The sequence below is a fragment of the Ascidiella aspersa genome, chromosome 4, assembly GCF_963924565.1.
Source record: "Ascidiella aspersa chromosome 4, kaAscAspe10.2, whole genome shotgun sequence".
Taxonomy (NCBI): Eukaryota; Metazoa; Chordata; class Ascidiacea; order Phlebobranchia; family Ascidiidae; genus Ascidiella; species Ascidiella aspersa.
The window spans coordinates 285983-300172 of record NC_139450.1 but is presented as its reverse complement, the minus strand read 5'-3'; the positions used below and the strand labels follow the sequence as shown (position 1 = coordinate 300172).

The 14190-nt window shown below is 39.0% G+C and overlaps 1 protein-coding gene across 1 annotated transcript in view; it reads left to right on the top strand.

Moving 5' to 3' along the window:
- Positions 1 to 12276, top strand: part of LOC146146499 (uncharacterized) — a 40385-nt gene extending 28109 nt beyond the window's left edge. Inside the window, exons 19-30 of the mRNA XM_083387207.1 lie at positions 227 to 362; positions 764 to 967; positions 1593 to 1747; positions 2032 to 2437; positions 3013 to 3159; positions 4357 to 4443; positions 4797 to 4876; positions 5305 to 5477; positions 6524 to 6839; positions 7501 to 8487; positions 9191 to 9328; positions 10936 to 12276. Of these exons, the coding sequence (XP_083243333.1) occupies positions 227 to 362; positions 764 to 967; positions 1593 to 1747; positions 2032 to 2437; positions 3013 to 3159; positions 4357 to 4443; positions 4797 to 4876; positions 5305 to 5477; positions 6524 to 6839; positions 7501 to 8487; positions 9191 to 9328; positions 10936 to 11224 (3118 nt within the window). The 3' untranslated portion in view covers positions 11225 to 12276. The remainder of the gene's footprint in view (positions 1 to 226; positions 363 to 763; positions 968 to 1592; positions 1748 to 2031; positions 2438 to 3012; positions 3160 to 4356; positions 4444 to 4796; positions 4877 to 5304; positions 5478 to 6523; positions 6840 to 7500; positions 8488 to 9190; positions 9329 to 10935) is intronic.
- Positions 12277 to 14190: the final 1914 nt, after the last annotated feature.

Below are 14190 nucleotides of genomic sequence, written 5' to 3'. Positions count from 1 at the left end.
TTTAACCACTATTTAAAATCTCCCCCTCAAGAAACAATGAGTATAAGTATAAACTATTCGAATTTAAAGCTTTGCCGCCTATATATTTCTTCGCTATATTTTCATGAAAATAAAATATGAAGTTGTAGTGAATGACAAATTGCATACCGTAACAAAAACGTGTATTTCGTTAAATACGAAAACTCCCTCTTGATACTTCAAAATTTAACCCCTGCCCTACCCCCAGGTCGCGTTCGAAGCAGGGTTGGCACGAGTCTTCACTCGACAGCATCGAAACAAGTTCAACGACGAGCAGATTAAGCGAGGAACCCAGGTCGCCCGACCGGAACGGAGGGGTTTCCCCCACACACAGTTACAGCAAGGTGGGAAATAAATTAAATTCAGTGAAAAAAACTTTGAATTTCAAGTAAAATGATTTGTTTTTGCAAGACCAAGAAATTATAGCTGAAAATGTGTGAACGTTTTGAGTAATTATTATTTTTTATTATAAATTAAAATTTACAAAATATAAAAAACACAAAAACACCTGGATTTTTCGAAAACATTTTTAGGTTTGACCCAAAAATTTAGATTTATTTTATAAACCTCAACAAAGTGGAAACAATAGGTTTTTGGCGAATTTTATAAATTTCATTAAGAGCAAGGATTTATCAATGCTTACTATTTCTGCCTGGCTAAAAAAAACTTGCAGCTTTCAGCCATTATGACGTCAATAATTGGTATTGTTGTGTTGGAACGTTCAAACAATGCCCCTTTGTTACAGATAAAGCTGACCCAGCCCCTTGACCCCTCGCGACCCCAGCGAGTTGACATTGAACCTGACCTTGCGACTGCTTCGAGGCTACGTGTGCGTGAGGCTGATGGGAGGCTAAGCGCCAATAGCAACCAGAACAATCACAACGCGCGAGTTTCAGCTTCGCAGGAAAATCTCAGCGATAATTTCAACATGAGGAAGCTGACTAGAGAGGTGGGAAAAGATTTCTTTCTTTTTTTCGGATTGATTAAACAGCTTTAATGTAAGCTGCTTGTGTTAACAGTTTTTTGCCGTGAAATACAAAGTTATTAATCAGAGCTGCGAAGTCGGTTAAATAAACCCGAGTCCGACTCCGGTCAAATGTGCGATTTCGTCGAGTCCCGAGTCCCGACTCAGACTTTACACTTGTATTTTGCCAATTCACGTAACTAAAATAACGCGGATATTCAGCAATCCACTTAAAGGGGTGTCGTATAATTCATTCACTCACAACACATAGTTGGAAAATATTCCACCATATGCTATTCCACCTGTACAATTTCCAGTTTGCGGCCATCAACTTGTAATTGCGCAGGTCGGACGCGGGACCCTGGTAGTTTTGCGTATTCTTACTCAGTCCCGCTATAGATTAAAGCTTCCAAACCGAGGATAAATTTACCGTTGCGACGAATTTTGTGAGCAAGTGCGATCATTGGACCCAAGTAAATTGCTTATAGCTAGATTTTTGTTCTTACATTATTGCGTACAGTCCTCTCAAAGACAATTAGAAGGTTTATAAGTTCAACAATGTAAACAAAAATTCCCTCCTAACGCTTCTAATGCTCCCACTCTTCTCCAGATGAGCGACAGCGCTCTCTCCGAGCTTTCCACCAAGAGCACTCCCGTTGTCCTGGCAACCAACAGCCAATCACGAGCCGACCCTGAAGCGAAGAGAAAAGCAGAATCTTCATCGAAGCTTCCGAAGATCGACGAAACATCGCTGCAATCTGACAGGTGCTGTGGTACACATACACCCATTAGTGATTATACATAAATTGGGTTGTGGTGACATTAAACTTAATTCCCAGAGTTGTACTTTATTTCCACGATTTATTTCTAATCCATTTAAAATCTATGTTAGCCGTGTAAATAACCTACGGAAGTGCCCATTTGTTCATTTGCTCACACCTACACTCATCAGTGATTAAATATCAATTTAAAATCTACACAAAACTTCACTCAACCAGCATCCCTACTGAACGTTTATCACCCAACAATCGCCCATTATTCGCTCACAGATTCCGCAAGAGGAGCTCCAGTTTCACCGAGTCGTCCCGCAACCACCAGGGGGCGCCAGAATCACACCGCGGCCAGAAGGGGAATCCCCAGGACCACAACTCGTACAACGTTCCCTCGGCTTCGGGGAACCCCCCGCCCATAATATTTGACACCAACCTCAACATAAGGATGCAATATTTAACCAGGAGTTCGGGCCATATCTCCATGGCAACGCCCGTTCCGCCCCAGTGGAGCCACGCTCACGGTCACGCCCCAATGGTTCGGCCCCTTTCCAGGCAGAACTCTGGCCCCTATTACCCCCCGCCCCCCTACTACAGGGAAAACCCCTACGCGAGGCAAGGGGGTTTCCCGCCAGGGTACATCCCCCAAATGCAGAACAACCAGCCGGTGTATTTCGATGAATCGGTGGGTTTATGGGGAATGTTTTAGTTTAGTATCTACTGATTGTGTTTATTGGATGCTTGCTGATTTTTTACATTAGATGGTTAACTTGATAAGTGGAATATATAAAAGGGTGCATCTTTATGGAATCTCGAACCATTGGCTGCAGGTTTTTGCTTATCTATCACTGCTCCGCTGACAAAACCAAAATATAAAAAAAATCGAGAATTTATTTCCTGTGCCTTTGCTGTTAAAGCCCTTGGGAAAATCCAAAATGGTCTAAAAATTGCAATAAAATCAAAAAAGTTAGACTAGGCTGAACAAAACTATTTGCTTTTTACGTTTAAAGAAAGCATCTTCTATCATTTTAAAATTACCTAAAAAATATTCGAATTACCCCTTTTAACTTACTAAAATGAATTTTGAAACCAAAAAGGTAGAGTCGACCTTTTAAAATTCATTAGTAAGTAACATTACAGATCCGTGCATACTGCATAGTCGCCCCCCTTTTAAATTGTTAAACATTCCCTTTACCACAGTTTAATGACACAACTAACCCGTTATTCACCCTCGTATTCCCTCTTATTCATCCCTTATAGCATCCGACCGAGATGAGCAGTTCCCAGCGCGACCAGCTCAACAACGAGGTGTACAGCGACATCGGGATGGGCTGGGTTCCTTCCCTGCTTGAGTACAGCAGTAGAGCGAGTGTAGCTGAAAGTGCGAGCGCTGTCGACAAGAAAGAGGTAAATAAATCGTTTCTGGCGTGCTTTTCAACTTCTTGTTTGTTTAGAAGGAAATGTGTGTTTGTCACATTTTTGCATTGAGATTTTATCAAAAACTTATAATATAACATTTAACTGAGTTAAATTACTTTTACTTTTTTAATTTAGATCTGAATTAGAATCTTTAACCAAACACTTGGCCAATTTACAAGTTTTTCCACTTTTTTATTTTTGTTCAATTAATGAAATAGACACAGCAAGTATCAAAATGCTATACTCATAAATACAAAATTATTCTCAGTATATGATTTTTTGTCAAGATAAGAAAAGGCCGCCATATTTCGAATTAAATTCAAACAAATTGTGCGATATCCTTTAAAGCAGTGGTTCATAACCTTTTTTCAGCCGCGCCCCCCTTTGGTAATTTTCTCATGCCTTGCGCCCCCCTATGAAAATATTTCGACATTTTGCGATTAAATATTATTGAGAAAACAGGAATATAGTGAAGGGTGTCGTTGGTCGTGCGAAGCGCGAACAATTTTGAGTTTTATTTGGTCGAATTGGCTAAACTGCAACCGAAGAGGCGTTTCGCATTGAGCACACAACAAATTGCACGAGCTCGACACATTGATTTTATCGAGCTGGTTTTGACAAACGTGTTGCGAGGGCATTGACTCCACAGTTGTAAGAGTTATGATGTCCAGCGCAAAAAAGGTCAAGCGCAAATATTAAAGCGTTATCGTGTTTCAAAAGATGTAACGACACACAATACAACGGCAATATTACAAAAACAATATAGTTTCGCTCAAAAAAGTTCGACTCCCCCTGTTGCTATAGCCTGTTATCATATATAAATATGGATGAAAAATAGCCGAAAGGGCGATAGCTTTTATCGTTTATCTATAAGTTAATTTAATAGGGCGGTGATACCGTGGATTTTCTAAAAGGAATTAGAAAAATTTTTGCAGTTTTAATGTTAAATTTGTCAAAAAACAGAGTTTGTATGTAGGAATTATGCCTAACCCAAACGAAACCATTAAAATCACTGCAAAAAGTTAAAATATTGAAGTCGAGCTCGCACCCCCCTTAGAATTCCTTGGCGCCCCCCCCGGTTAAGAACCGCTGCTTTAAAGGCTGTTCAATAGATGTTAGCTGTGGGGAATATGAGAAACATGAATTTGCAACTGATTTAATTCCCAAACCTCCCAATTATCGCAGGACATCCGCCGGCTCCTCCAATCTCACATCGCTGACAAGAAGCGACCATCCGTGACCGGCTCCCACCAGGGGGAGACAACGAGCAAGGTATGTGACGTCACAATCAATCATTCAAAAAACAACAAATTGGAAATAATAACGTTTTTTATTGTATATCTTGTTTTGAAAGTTAAATATGGCATTGGGAAATTCTTTTTTCACAATTTCTTAACCCCAATGCCCCGAACTTTGTTAAAAAAATATTAAACTATTTGTTATTGAAAATTTGTATTTAATACCTACACCGTAACTCAACTTTTGTAAATAAGAAGGAATTAACAACAAATTTTGAACAATACACTGTTTTAAATTTTTATTGTATATCTTGGTTTAAAACTGTTGTGTTTTCATTTATCTCACACAACTTATGTTCTTCGTCTATTTTACGTGTTTTCCCCCAGAGTTCAGGTTCGGGTCAAACCTGGGCCGAATACCAGAAGCAACTTCTCACATCGGGGAAATCACCACACGGTGCAAACCCGTAAGTGATATTTTTTAAGATAAAACTAAAAAATTATTTTCAGTGAAAACGTTAAATATTAACCTTATTGCGCTAAAGCCGGTTTTAGACGTTGAAGTTTTTTGCATTTCGTGCGTCTTTATCAAACATTAGAGCATACTTCAACAAAGTACGAAAATGTGAATGTAATTACCTTTTTATGTTGGTTCTTAAACTTGATACCAAACCGATTGCATTCCATAATTTGTGGCCAAAGATTAACTAAAAAAATTTACGATACATAAAACTGTTATTTTTCATGTTTATTCACTAATCCACTCTAAATGACGTCACTGGTGTCAGTGTAGGTAGGTATTATACCTCAAAGATATTTAGCGGGAAGGTACAGGAATGCAATCAGGGCTTCCAGTTAAGCTAAACCCACCCAAAACCCACTTTTTCCACCCCAGGTTGCACCACTCCGACTCCACGTCATCACGAGCCAGTATATTCCAGCACAAGCCCCCTCCCCTCCCCCCGAACCCCCCAACGACCCCTGGCCCCCTCCAGCCCACAACCAACAACGCGCCCTTCCTGCTTTACCAGACCCAGAAGCAACCGAAGCTTCAACATCAAAGATCAGGTTTGTTAAACAAGTTTTACTCGACATAAGAGGCCCACTTCTTACAATGGGCAGTTGTGTACCAGAGGTTCTTAACCTTTTAGCATTACATTTCGAAAAAAACTTGTCAGATTTCAATTAACCTCGTTTTTAAAGTATAATTGTAACCTGGGATCAGCAACACTAATTCAACTATTCATTCAAATCGAAGTGCGGAAAGGAAAGACTATTTCAAAGTCTTATATTGTCAAAAATATACCAAAATATTTGCCAAATTACCCTCTTTAGGTTTAGAACCCCTGTTTTTTTGCTCTTAATCCCTATTAGATTTTGGTGCATTTGGTTACAATGCCAAGTTATGCAAAGGAGTTGAAATAAACCACACCCAGGCCACATTTTAGCGGGTTCAAATCATATGTTTATTTCCCACTTAGTTTATTATTAATAGCAACCACGAAATAACCACCATAGCTCTTGTCATGTGAATAACGTTATCATTGCATGTTTGAATTGTTTCACATCATCGCTCATGATTTTAACAAACTTATTATCTTGCTATTTGTAACTTTACTTTGAATATGTTAAATTCGTCGCATGATGATCATTAGTATTATTATTGAACCAAACTATACATTGATATAATGAATGTCAAAGGCAAAAAGGTCGAGTAAATCGACATGATCTTGATAAAGATAAAGATTCTATCAACAATTAATTTATACAAGTTCGTATCGAAACGTCTTAATCAAGGTGATGTCGATCTGCTCGACCTTTTTGGCTTTTCATTTTCAAGCTACATTACAGATTGTGCGAATTTTCATTTAATTCATATTGTACCTAAACTATACATTAAAGTTTTAATGTAATTTGTTTTTTCATAAAATGCGATTTCATTAACTCATCGCATGATCATTATTATTATATAGTAATAAACCACTAAGACAGAAATATTTAAAATTTAAACTTTTGTTGTTTTACAAATTTATTTTCATCGCATGACCATAACCGTCACGGTTCGCCGCGCACGACTAACCCTCCCTAACAACAAACTAATTGTGTCGCCATAGTAACACAACAACAACAACCACCACTGGAGGCAGCATATCGCCCGTATAGCACCATCGGTCACTATGGCAACCACCAATCCATTGTTACTCCCGCCATTCCGGTTGTTCCGGACGCGAAACGACGAATTCTGCTCCAGCATTACTTGCACCACCCACAGTGCACCGCGCCACCGTCACGTGACTATTTTGAATCCTCAGTTCCCGCCAAGCAGACGACCCAGACTGCTCCGAGGCTAGCGGCGCCACAACGATGGAATTCAGATGACGCGAGGCTGTTGCCTAGCAACGGGGGGACGCCCCTTAACCCTGACCCTGGGTAAGTTGGGTTTTTTGACTTTTTTATGTTCTTTTGGGTCTTTGGTGGTTGTTTGCACTTTTTTGACAGTTTTGTGTGAGTTTCATTTAATTCAACAAACAAGATTTTCCAGTTTTGTTGAATTATGTTTATTTGTTTATTTATTGACAAATTCATCCTTGCTTTGAGATTTTTGTTGATAATTGCAATCATAATAACTATTATCTTTGGTGGCTTTTATTCTTCATAATATTTTCGAAGCTCTTGTGATTAACAAGTTTTATTAACCTTTACTACTTGAGCATGTTGATGATAACATCAATGCAATTCTAACCAACGTAACTAAAACAACTAAACACAAATCTTCTGGAAGAATTAAACAATAATAATAAATCGAAACTATTAACAAAAAACATACACAAGAAGAACAAAAGCATGATCCTACACTGAATACTAACAACTGACAAATATGTGACCTTCAAATAACAAAAGGTCGAATGCAGCTCCAGAATGTTCAGGTGAAATCTTTCTCCAAACCTCAGCATGGATTCCAAATAACACAACTTTCTTCCCAAAGCTTCCTGTGCTTTGCATGTTTCTCGAGGTTTCAATCTTTAGCACGAATCTACAACTTCCTGGTGACAAAGCACGATATAGTGACGTAACAATCGACCTTCCCCAGATCGAGCGACTTCGTTGGGACGGAGGGGAGTTCCCCTAACACGGTGGTTCTCCAGCAACTCACCCAGAGTCCTGAAGGTCACACGGTCAGCGCCTTCAAGGTCACCAAAAGCGCCCCCAACACTCCCCTCGATCCCCCCCTAGCGGAAGGCAGCTCGTTCTTCGGGACTTCCCCTGCGAAAGATGACGTCATCACTAGCAAGAATTTGACGTCAGGGCACCGTCATCAGAGCGCCGACGACCTGCTCAGCGCGTCACGTCATCACAATGACGTCACAAACCCTGTGATTGTTCACACCCCGAGCTTCAAGAGCCGCATCAAACCCTCCCTTGTTCCATTCGTCACAATCGACCATGGAGACGTCACTGATTGCCGGCGATCACGAGGTCGCACTACGTCACGAAGTGATGACGTAACACCGATGCCTCCACCCAGAGTGAAGCGAGCAGCGAGTAAATCGAGGAAAGAAGCAAAAGCCGCAACTCTGGGGAGGCGTGACGTCAGAGCCCGCCAGTCACCCTCCCCACCCACTGTGACGTCACACAGCAACACTTTGGGGAGGAACAAACCTAAATCGAGCAACTTGTCGCCGAACCTGAAGCTTAAGGTTCGGAAATCCCCAACATCGATACTCAGGGACTCTCCCACCTTGAGGAAATCCCCGTCGCCAAAATCAGGGAGTTTCCCTCGCAAGTCACGTGACTCGCAAACCCCTACATTCGGGAATTCCCCTTCACCCAAGATGGTCGACCCTTTCTCTCAAAGGTTCGCCGACTCACCTACAATGGGGAAATCCCCTTCACCCAACCTCGGGAATTCCCCTTCTCGAAGATTCGATTCCCCCACTTTCGGTGAATCCCCGGGTTTCACGTCGGGGACTTTACCCAGGGCGTCCAGGCGCAAGTTGGCACCCGCTCCTGCTTTGGGGAATTCCCCCGCGAGAGCGCGTCTCACACTAGATGTCGCTGCCGCTCGCAAGTCGCGCAGGTAACCATGGTAACCGTGCATGTGGTGACGTCATCGTGCAGGGAAAAGCAGATTTAACAAATCCTTGAATAACAAAAAATTATAAAAACACTTTCTTAAAAATAATGTTGAAGTTGATAATGTTGGAGAATCACAAAAGGAATTAAAACATTGTTTAACAAATATATTTTCTTTTTTAGTTAAATTAAATATTGTGTTGGTTTTTAGGCAAATCTTTTAATGTATTTTCCCAAAATATATATGTGACGTAAACAATGGCTGTGTTTCACAGCGTGACGTCACAAGTCGTTCTAGCGCTCGTATATTACGTCACAATACCAGTTATTCGAAAGCATTTTCGAATGTAAGGAATCTCCAAATGACAATAAAATGTAAAAAAAGATTCTTGTTTCGAATCAGACGATATTTTTATTAAACAAATCTAAAACATCCATCAGCAAAATTGGCGAAAGATTTTGAAAACTGAAAAGGGGTCCGCAAAAACAAAAAGGTTGGAACCAGTGTTGCATATTGCGGTGCGGCTGTTTAAATTAAAAGCTCTGTTGCCAGGCGTGTGCGTGGATACCATGTGTATACAATTATACATGCAACTTCTCCATACGCCCAACAACGCGTGTTGTGGGGAAGCAACTTTCGCTGAATAAAAATTCGGTTTTGCCTCAAGCACTTAAAGCAGTGGTTCTCAACTAAGGGTATTCCCCAGAAACTCGCTGATCGAGCATTACTTGTACGAGCAAAACCCTGCTTCGGCTCCAACCACCCCCACTGGAACCCCCCAGAAGAACCCATTCACCCAACGTTCCAGGGGATTCCTTTCGCCCAGCCTATCCGCTCACCACAGGTACCTCCCTTGTTGCCTGGCAACACTGGTGACCCCGGCATGAACCTTTACTCAGCAGAAATCACCTTTCGTGGCTAAATGTTTTACTACTCAGCATTTTTTTGCTTTCTACTGACCCTTGCTCAGCACTTTTATCTTTGTTACTCAGAAAATTGGTTTATTTTACTAAACACATTTCCTTTGGCTGTTAACAAATATATATAAGAACCCGCCAAATGGTGACCCCTCAAAATTTATAAAGTATTGATTTTTTTATCGCTTATTTCTAGTTCTGGCATTTGAATGGCAAGTTATTTTCTTCTTGCTTTGAATCTTACTCAGCATATTTCCTTTCTATTCACCCTTTCATAACAAACTTTCTTTGTCTCTTGCTTTTTTAAATTAAACTATTCAAAATGAAACACTTAACGATGCCACCGAGGTAATTGCTTCAAACCTAACAAATAAGAAAAACAAATAAAATAATTATATAAATATGTATAAAGCGTTAAACTGGTTCCTAATACCTCAATATTTTAGCTATTTAAGGGGTTCCAACATGCGTCTGTAACTTGGAACTAAACATTTTCGCTCCGAAAAGATTTTAAATCTCCATTATTGTCCATTCCATGTCGTGTCAATTTTCTGTGGTGTCTTTTTACCATATATTTATTCTTCGCCGACTTTATACAGGAACATCAAATATTTCTTGATGTTTCACTTGGTTTAACTTTTTGATGTTTGTTTCAAGTTGATATTTTTTAACTGGATTTTATTTGTTGTACTTATTTTAAACATAAACGGGCCCTTTATTCATCACACTATTATCAACAACCCTTAAATCCACTTTTACGTCTAAAGCTGCGCTGGGACGAAGACAAGCAAATGGTATACAACGTGCCATGCTTGTTACTGTGCGCTAAAGTTGACAAGCATGATCGACTGGTTGTCACAAATGTTTAATGAATGGAAGCCATGTTTTGTCCGATTTAACGTATTTGTTGGATTAAAAAAACTAACTGTATTAAAAACATCTAAATACAACATTCTAAACATCTTGTAAAAACCTCAATAAAAATAGTTTCATATTGGCTCACAAAGTCTCATTAAATTCCGTAATTCATGTGAGTGAAATCATGTTTGTTCATTGAATGTTTGTTTTTGTCGATTCGCACGGCTTTGCTTGTTCTAAACTACTGCATTGTAGAAACATCATAATATATTGTTGCAACTAACATGCGTTAAACATTTAAAGATAGGTTTGCTTGTATTTGTTTTAAAAGTTGATTTAAAAAAGTTACTTTATTTCGATTAAAATGTCCAATTGCTTTACAATTAGTTCTGGAAAACAAATATTATGTTTTTACAAATACTCACTTTTTTATTTTAATGAATGTTAATACGAAAGCTTTTGCCTTCAATACCTTATGTTAAAACAACTTTGTTGTCTGTTTTAAATCAAATACACCAGTAGATGATAGTTTATTCGCCTTAACATATAGTTTGTTGTTGTAAAAATGAACTTACCAAGGAACTTAAGCGCCTTTCCAAACTCCAGTAAAACAAAACCTGCATTCAAACTCGCATAAAGCTTTAAAAGCATTTTGTTTACTTTTAAATTCTCGCAGATCAAAGTCGGAAGCATTTCGATTGTCCGCTGACAATCAGCAGCATTTGAGCCACGCCCCTTTTGTGGAGGTGCCACACCCCCGCTACAACATGGAATACCACCAGCAACCCCCCAACTACCAAACAATCGCCGGTTCCAAGCCCGGCGCCAGGTACCCCCGCGACACGCGACATCGCGACACGAGGCCTCGCGACACAACACAGCGCGACACGCGACAGTTTTCCGCGTCCGCTGAGGACCTCTTGTGGACGGACACCAACGACAGCCAGGCTGGTACGCTTGTATGACGTCACACCGGTGTAGTGACGTCATCGATTGCCTGATGTAGCGGGTGCGACACCTTGCGGTCATATCAGTTCGATTTTTTTCGCAAATTCGACTGAAAATTATATTTCCGCCAATTTTTTGAAATTCTTGGCAAAATTATTTGTTTCGTTAGATTTTGTTCTAGATTCGTTTGTTACATTTTATCTGAATTATGTTGACGTCATAATGCCTTTCAACGCGAGAAAGGCTTTATTTGAATTATAATTGAACGCTGTAAAATAACAATTTTGAATCTTTTTTATCAACTATATGCGCATATACACTGTAACATTAATCGATAACACCTTGGAATGTTTAAAAGGTGCCACGTTTCAATTCATGTTCGTTCTATGTTAAACCTGTATCCTTAATTATCACATATTTAAGGTATCACTGGTTTAACTTTACTGCTGTGACTCAACTTCAGTTGAAAAACTTACTGCTCTTTAAAGCAACTATTTATACGTCAACAGCAAAATCAATTCTTATATTTTAGCAAAATTTTTACAAACTGAAATTCAAAATCGTAAATGTTGTAACTATTAAGATGTTTTCCTTACACTCTTTTCCGCCATATAGTGGAGGTGTTAAAGAAACGGAAGCATCCACTTGCGGCGCTGTTAACACTTGATGGGTTAGCATCAAACTTCGTGCAATATTAAAATCAAACTCGGTTGTAATATAAGTTTTAAAAATTAATTTTTAGTAAAGCCTTTTCTTCGACAAATCGCATAATTTTTTCACAGAATTTAGGTTTTTGACGCGTAACTAGAAATTATCAAAAAGCCAAAACCTAATTTTTTTTAGGAGACAAAGTCAATTTTGACAAAATAACAAAAAAGTTAGACAAAGGTAATCCTGGACTTAAAAACGATCAGCTACGCTCACTACCATATTCCGGCGTTTTATTTATTGTTTTTCTTATTGTGACGTCACTTTTCCCATTATGTCTGGCTTTGTGGGGGGAGCCCGCCACGGATTCGATGCAACGCGCTTATTTTGCTTCTTTGCAATAAAATTCAACCAAACTTGACTCTGGGTGTTTGTGTTCGAACCAAGGTTAAACCACTCACGAAAGGAGATCTTGTTTTTCAGATGCTTTGGTAAAGCGTTATATTAAACGCAGTGGTGAAAGTAAGCAGGTAAGCCGTACTGGTAAAACTGTGCCTTTTCACCAAACCATCCCAGTATCTCCTTGATTGTCCACTCTAAATCTAACCATAATCTAAGGTTTCCAAAGGTTACTTGTTGTAGATCAGGGGTCGGCAACCTAAGGCCCGCCGATGTAATTCATCCGGCCCGCCGCCTCTTTGACAAATGAGGCACGAGTCCATTTCATACTTTTTAGAATTTTATTCTAACTACGTAAGTGCGCAAAAATTTTCGCGCTTCGCGCAAATGTTCATCATACGTCCAGCGCTTCTTTACCGTTGAGCCGTGCAAGGCTGCCAAGTGCGTCGCGGACAAACGCAAACGTATTCAAAACTATTGCACATATATATATTTTAACATTATTTTATTGTCGGCAATGTAATAAAACTTGCAGAAATTTGAAAGAAATGCCGGTGTACCAAAAAAAAATCGCGCTCGCTTCGCTCGCCAGGTCTGCCAAGTATCAACTTTAAATGTCATTGCGTTCCCTCAAAAGGCATTTATCACACTTTTCATTAGTAGTATGGATGACTACATGTGAACTCGAGTTTTAAACCAAACAAACGCTTTTTTTCATGCTTAGCGCCAACACTTTACTGCAACCTTAAATGTAATTAAACACATTTTTAAGTGCAAAACAATCCGACGCCCGCTGATTCACAGTTGTTCTAACATGAAAATAACACAATTCTTAGTTATTAATTTGTGCGGCCCACAGAGATCTTTCTGAGTTTGGTTTTGACCTGCGACTAGAAAATGGTTACCCTGTTATAGACGTATCGTTATGACGTAGCTTGTGACGTCATCTCTGAACATTTTTAATTGTTCCGGTTAAATATTTAGTATCAATTTTGAAGTTATTACTTCTTCTCTAATTTGTTCAACTGTGACTAAATCTGCTTATTTAGGTAAAATAAATTGAGCTACAAGAAATTGTCTAAGAAACACCACAATCAGACAAAGTAAATATTAAATGTTTGTCGTAAGTCAGAAAAAAATTAGATGATTATTAATAATCGAGAGCCCATAAAGTTGCTTTACATCTTAAAAATGACTAAATGTTAAAATAGCCGAAGCTCCTTAAGCCACCTGACTGTCTTGTTGTTGGACGTGTTTTCTGCAAGCTGACAGCAGTGCTCAACAAATTACCAAAAGTTTGCTGTAAGTCTAAATGGAATGGGAACGCTGTTTCCACACGTTTCGGATAGTTTAAAGAAAAAGTGCGGTCATTTCACTGCAGGTTAGGCGTATATTAAGCCACAGATCACCAGTAAAAAACATTTAAATAACTTTATGCAAGCACTTAAAGTCACTTACTTGTGTGGTGCTGAAATTGAACTAAAATTTTCGCGCTTAAATAGAACAGAACACTTACATTACAGAAAACATTCAATAATTGAGTTATGGAGCTAAAAGTTTTGTGTATTTTTTTTTGTAGTAACTGAAACAAGTTTTAACAAAAACTAAAGTGTAATATAATGTTTAAAAATATTGGTGATAAAAAGTTAAATACTTGAAATACTTGCTGTTAAAATTTGCAAGGTGAGGCAAATTTGTTGTGAACGGCGCTTTGCATTAAGTCATACTTATTTCCACGCATAAATAAGCTTAGTCGGCAACCTTTACGATTTCAAGGTCACTGAAAAACCACAAACATCTTGGAATCACTCATGCGTGTCATCCGGCGTTTTTACCGCAATTTAATAAAACGTCAAACACCAAGGTTGGTTGTCACGATTGAGCAATTTCAACATTAAAATTTGTTTAAATTTAGTATATTTTTTTCATTTAGTTG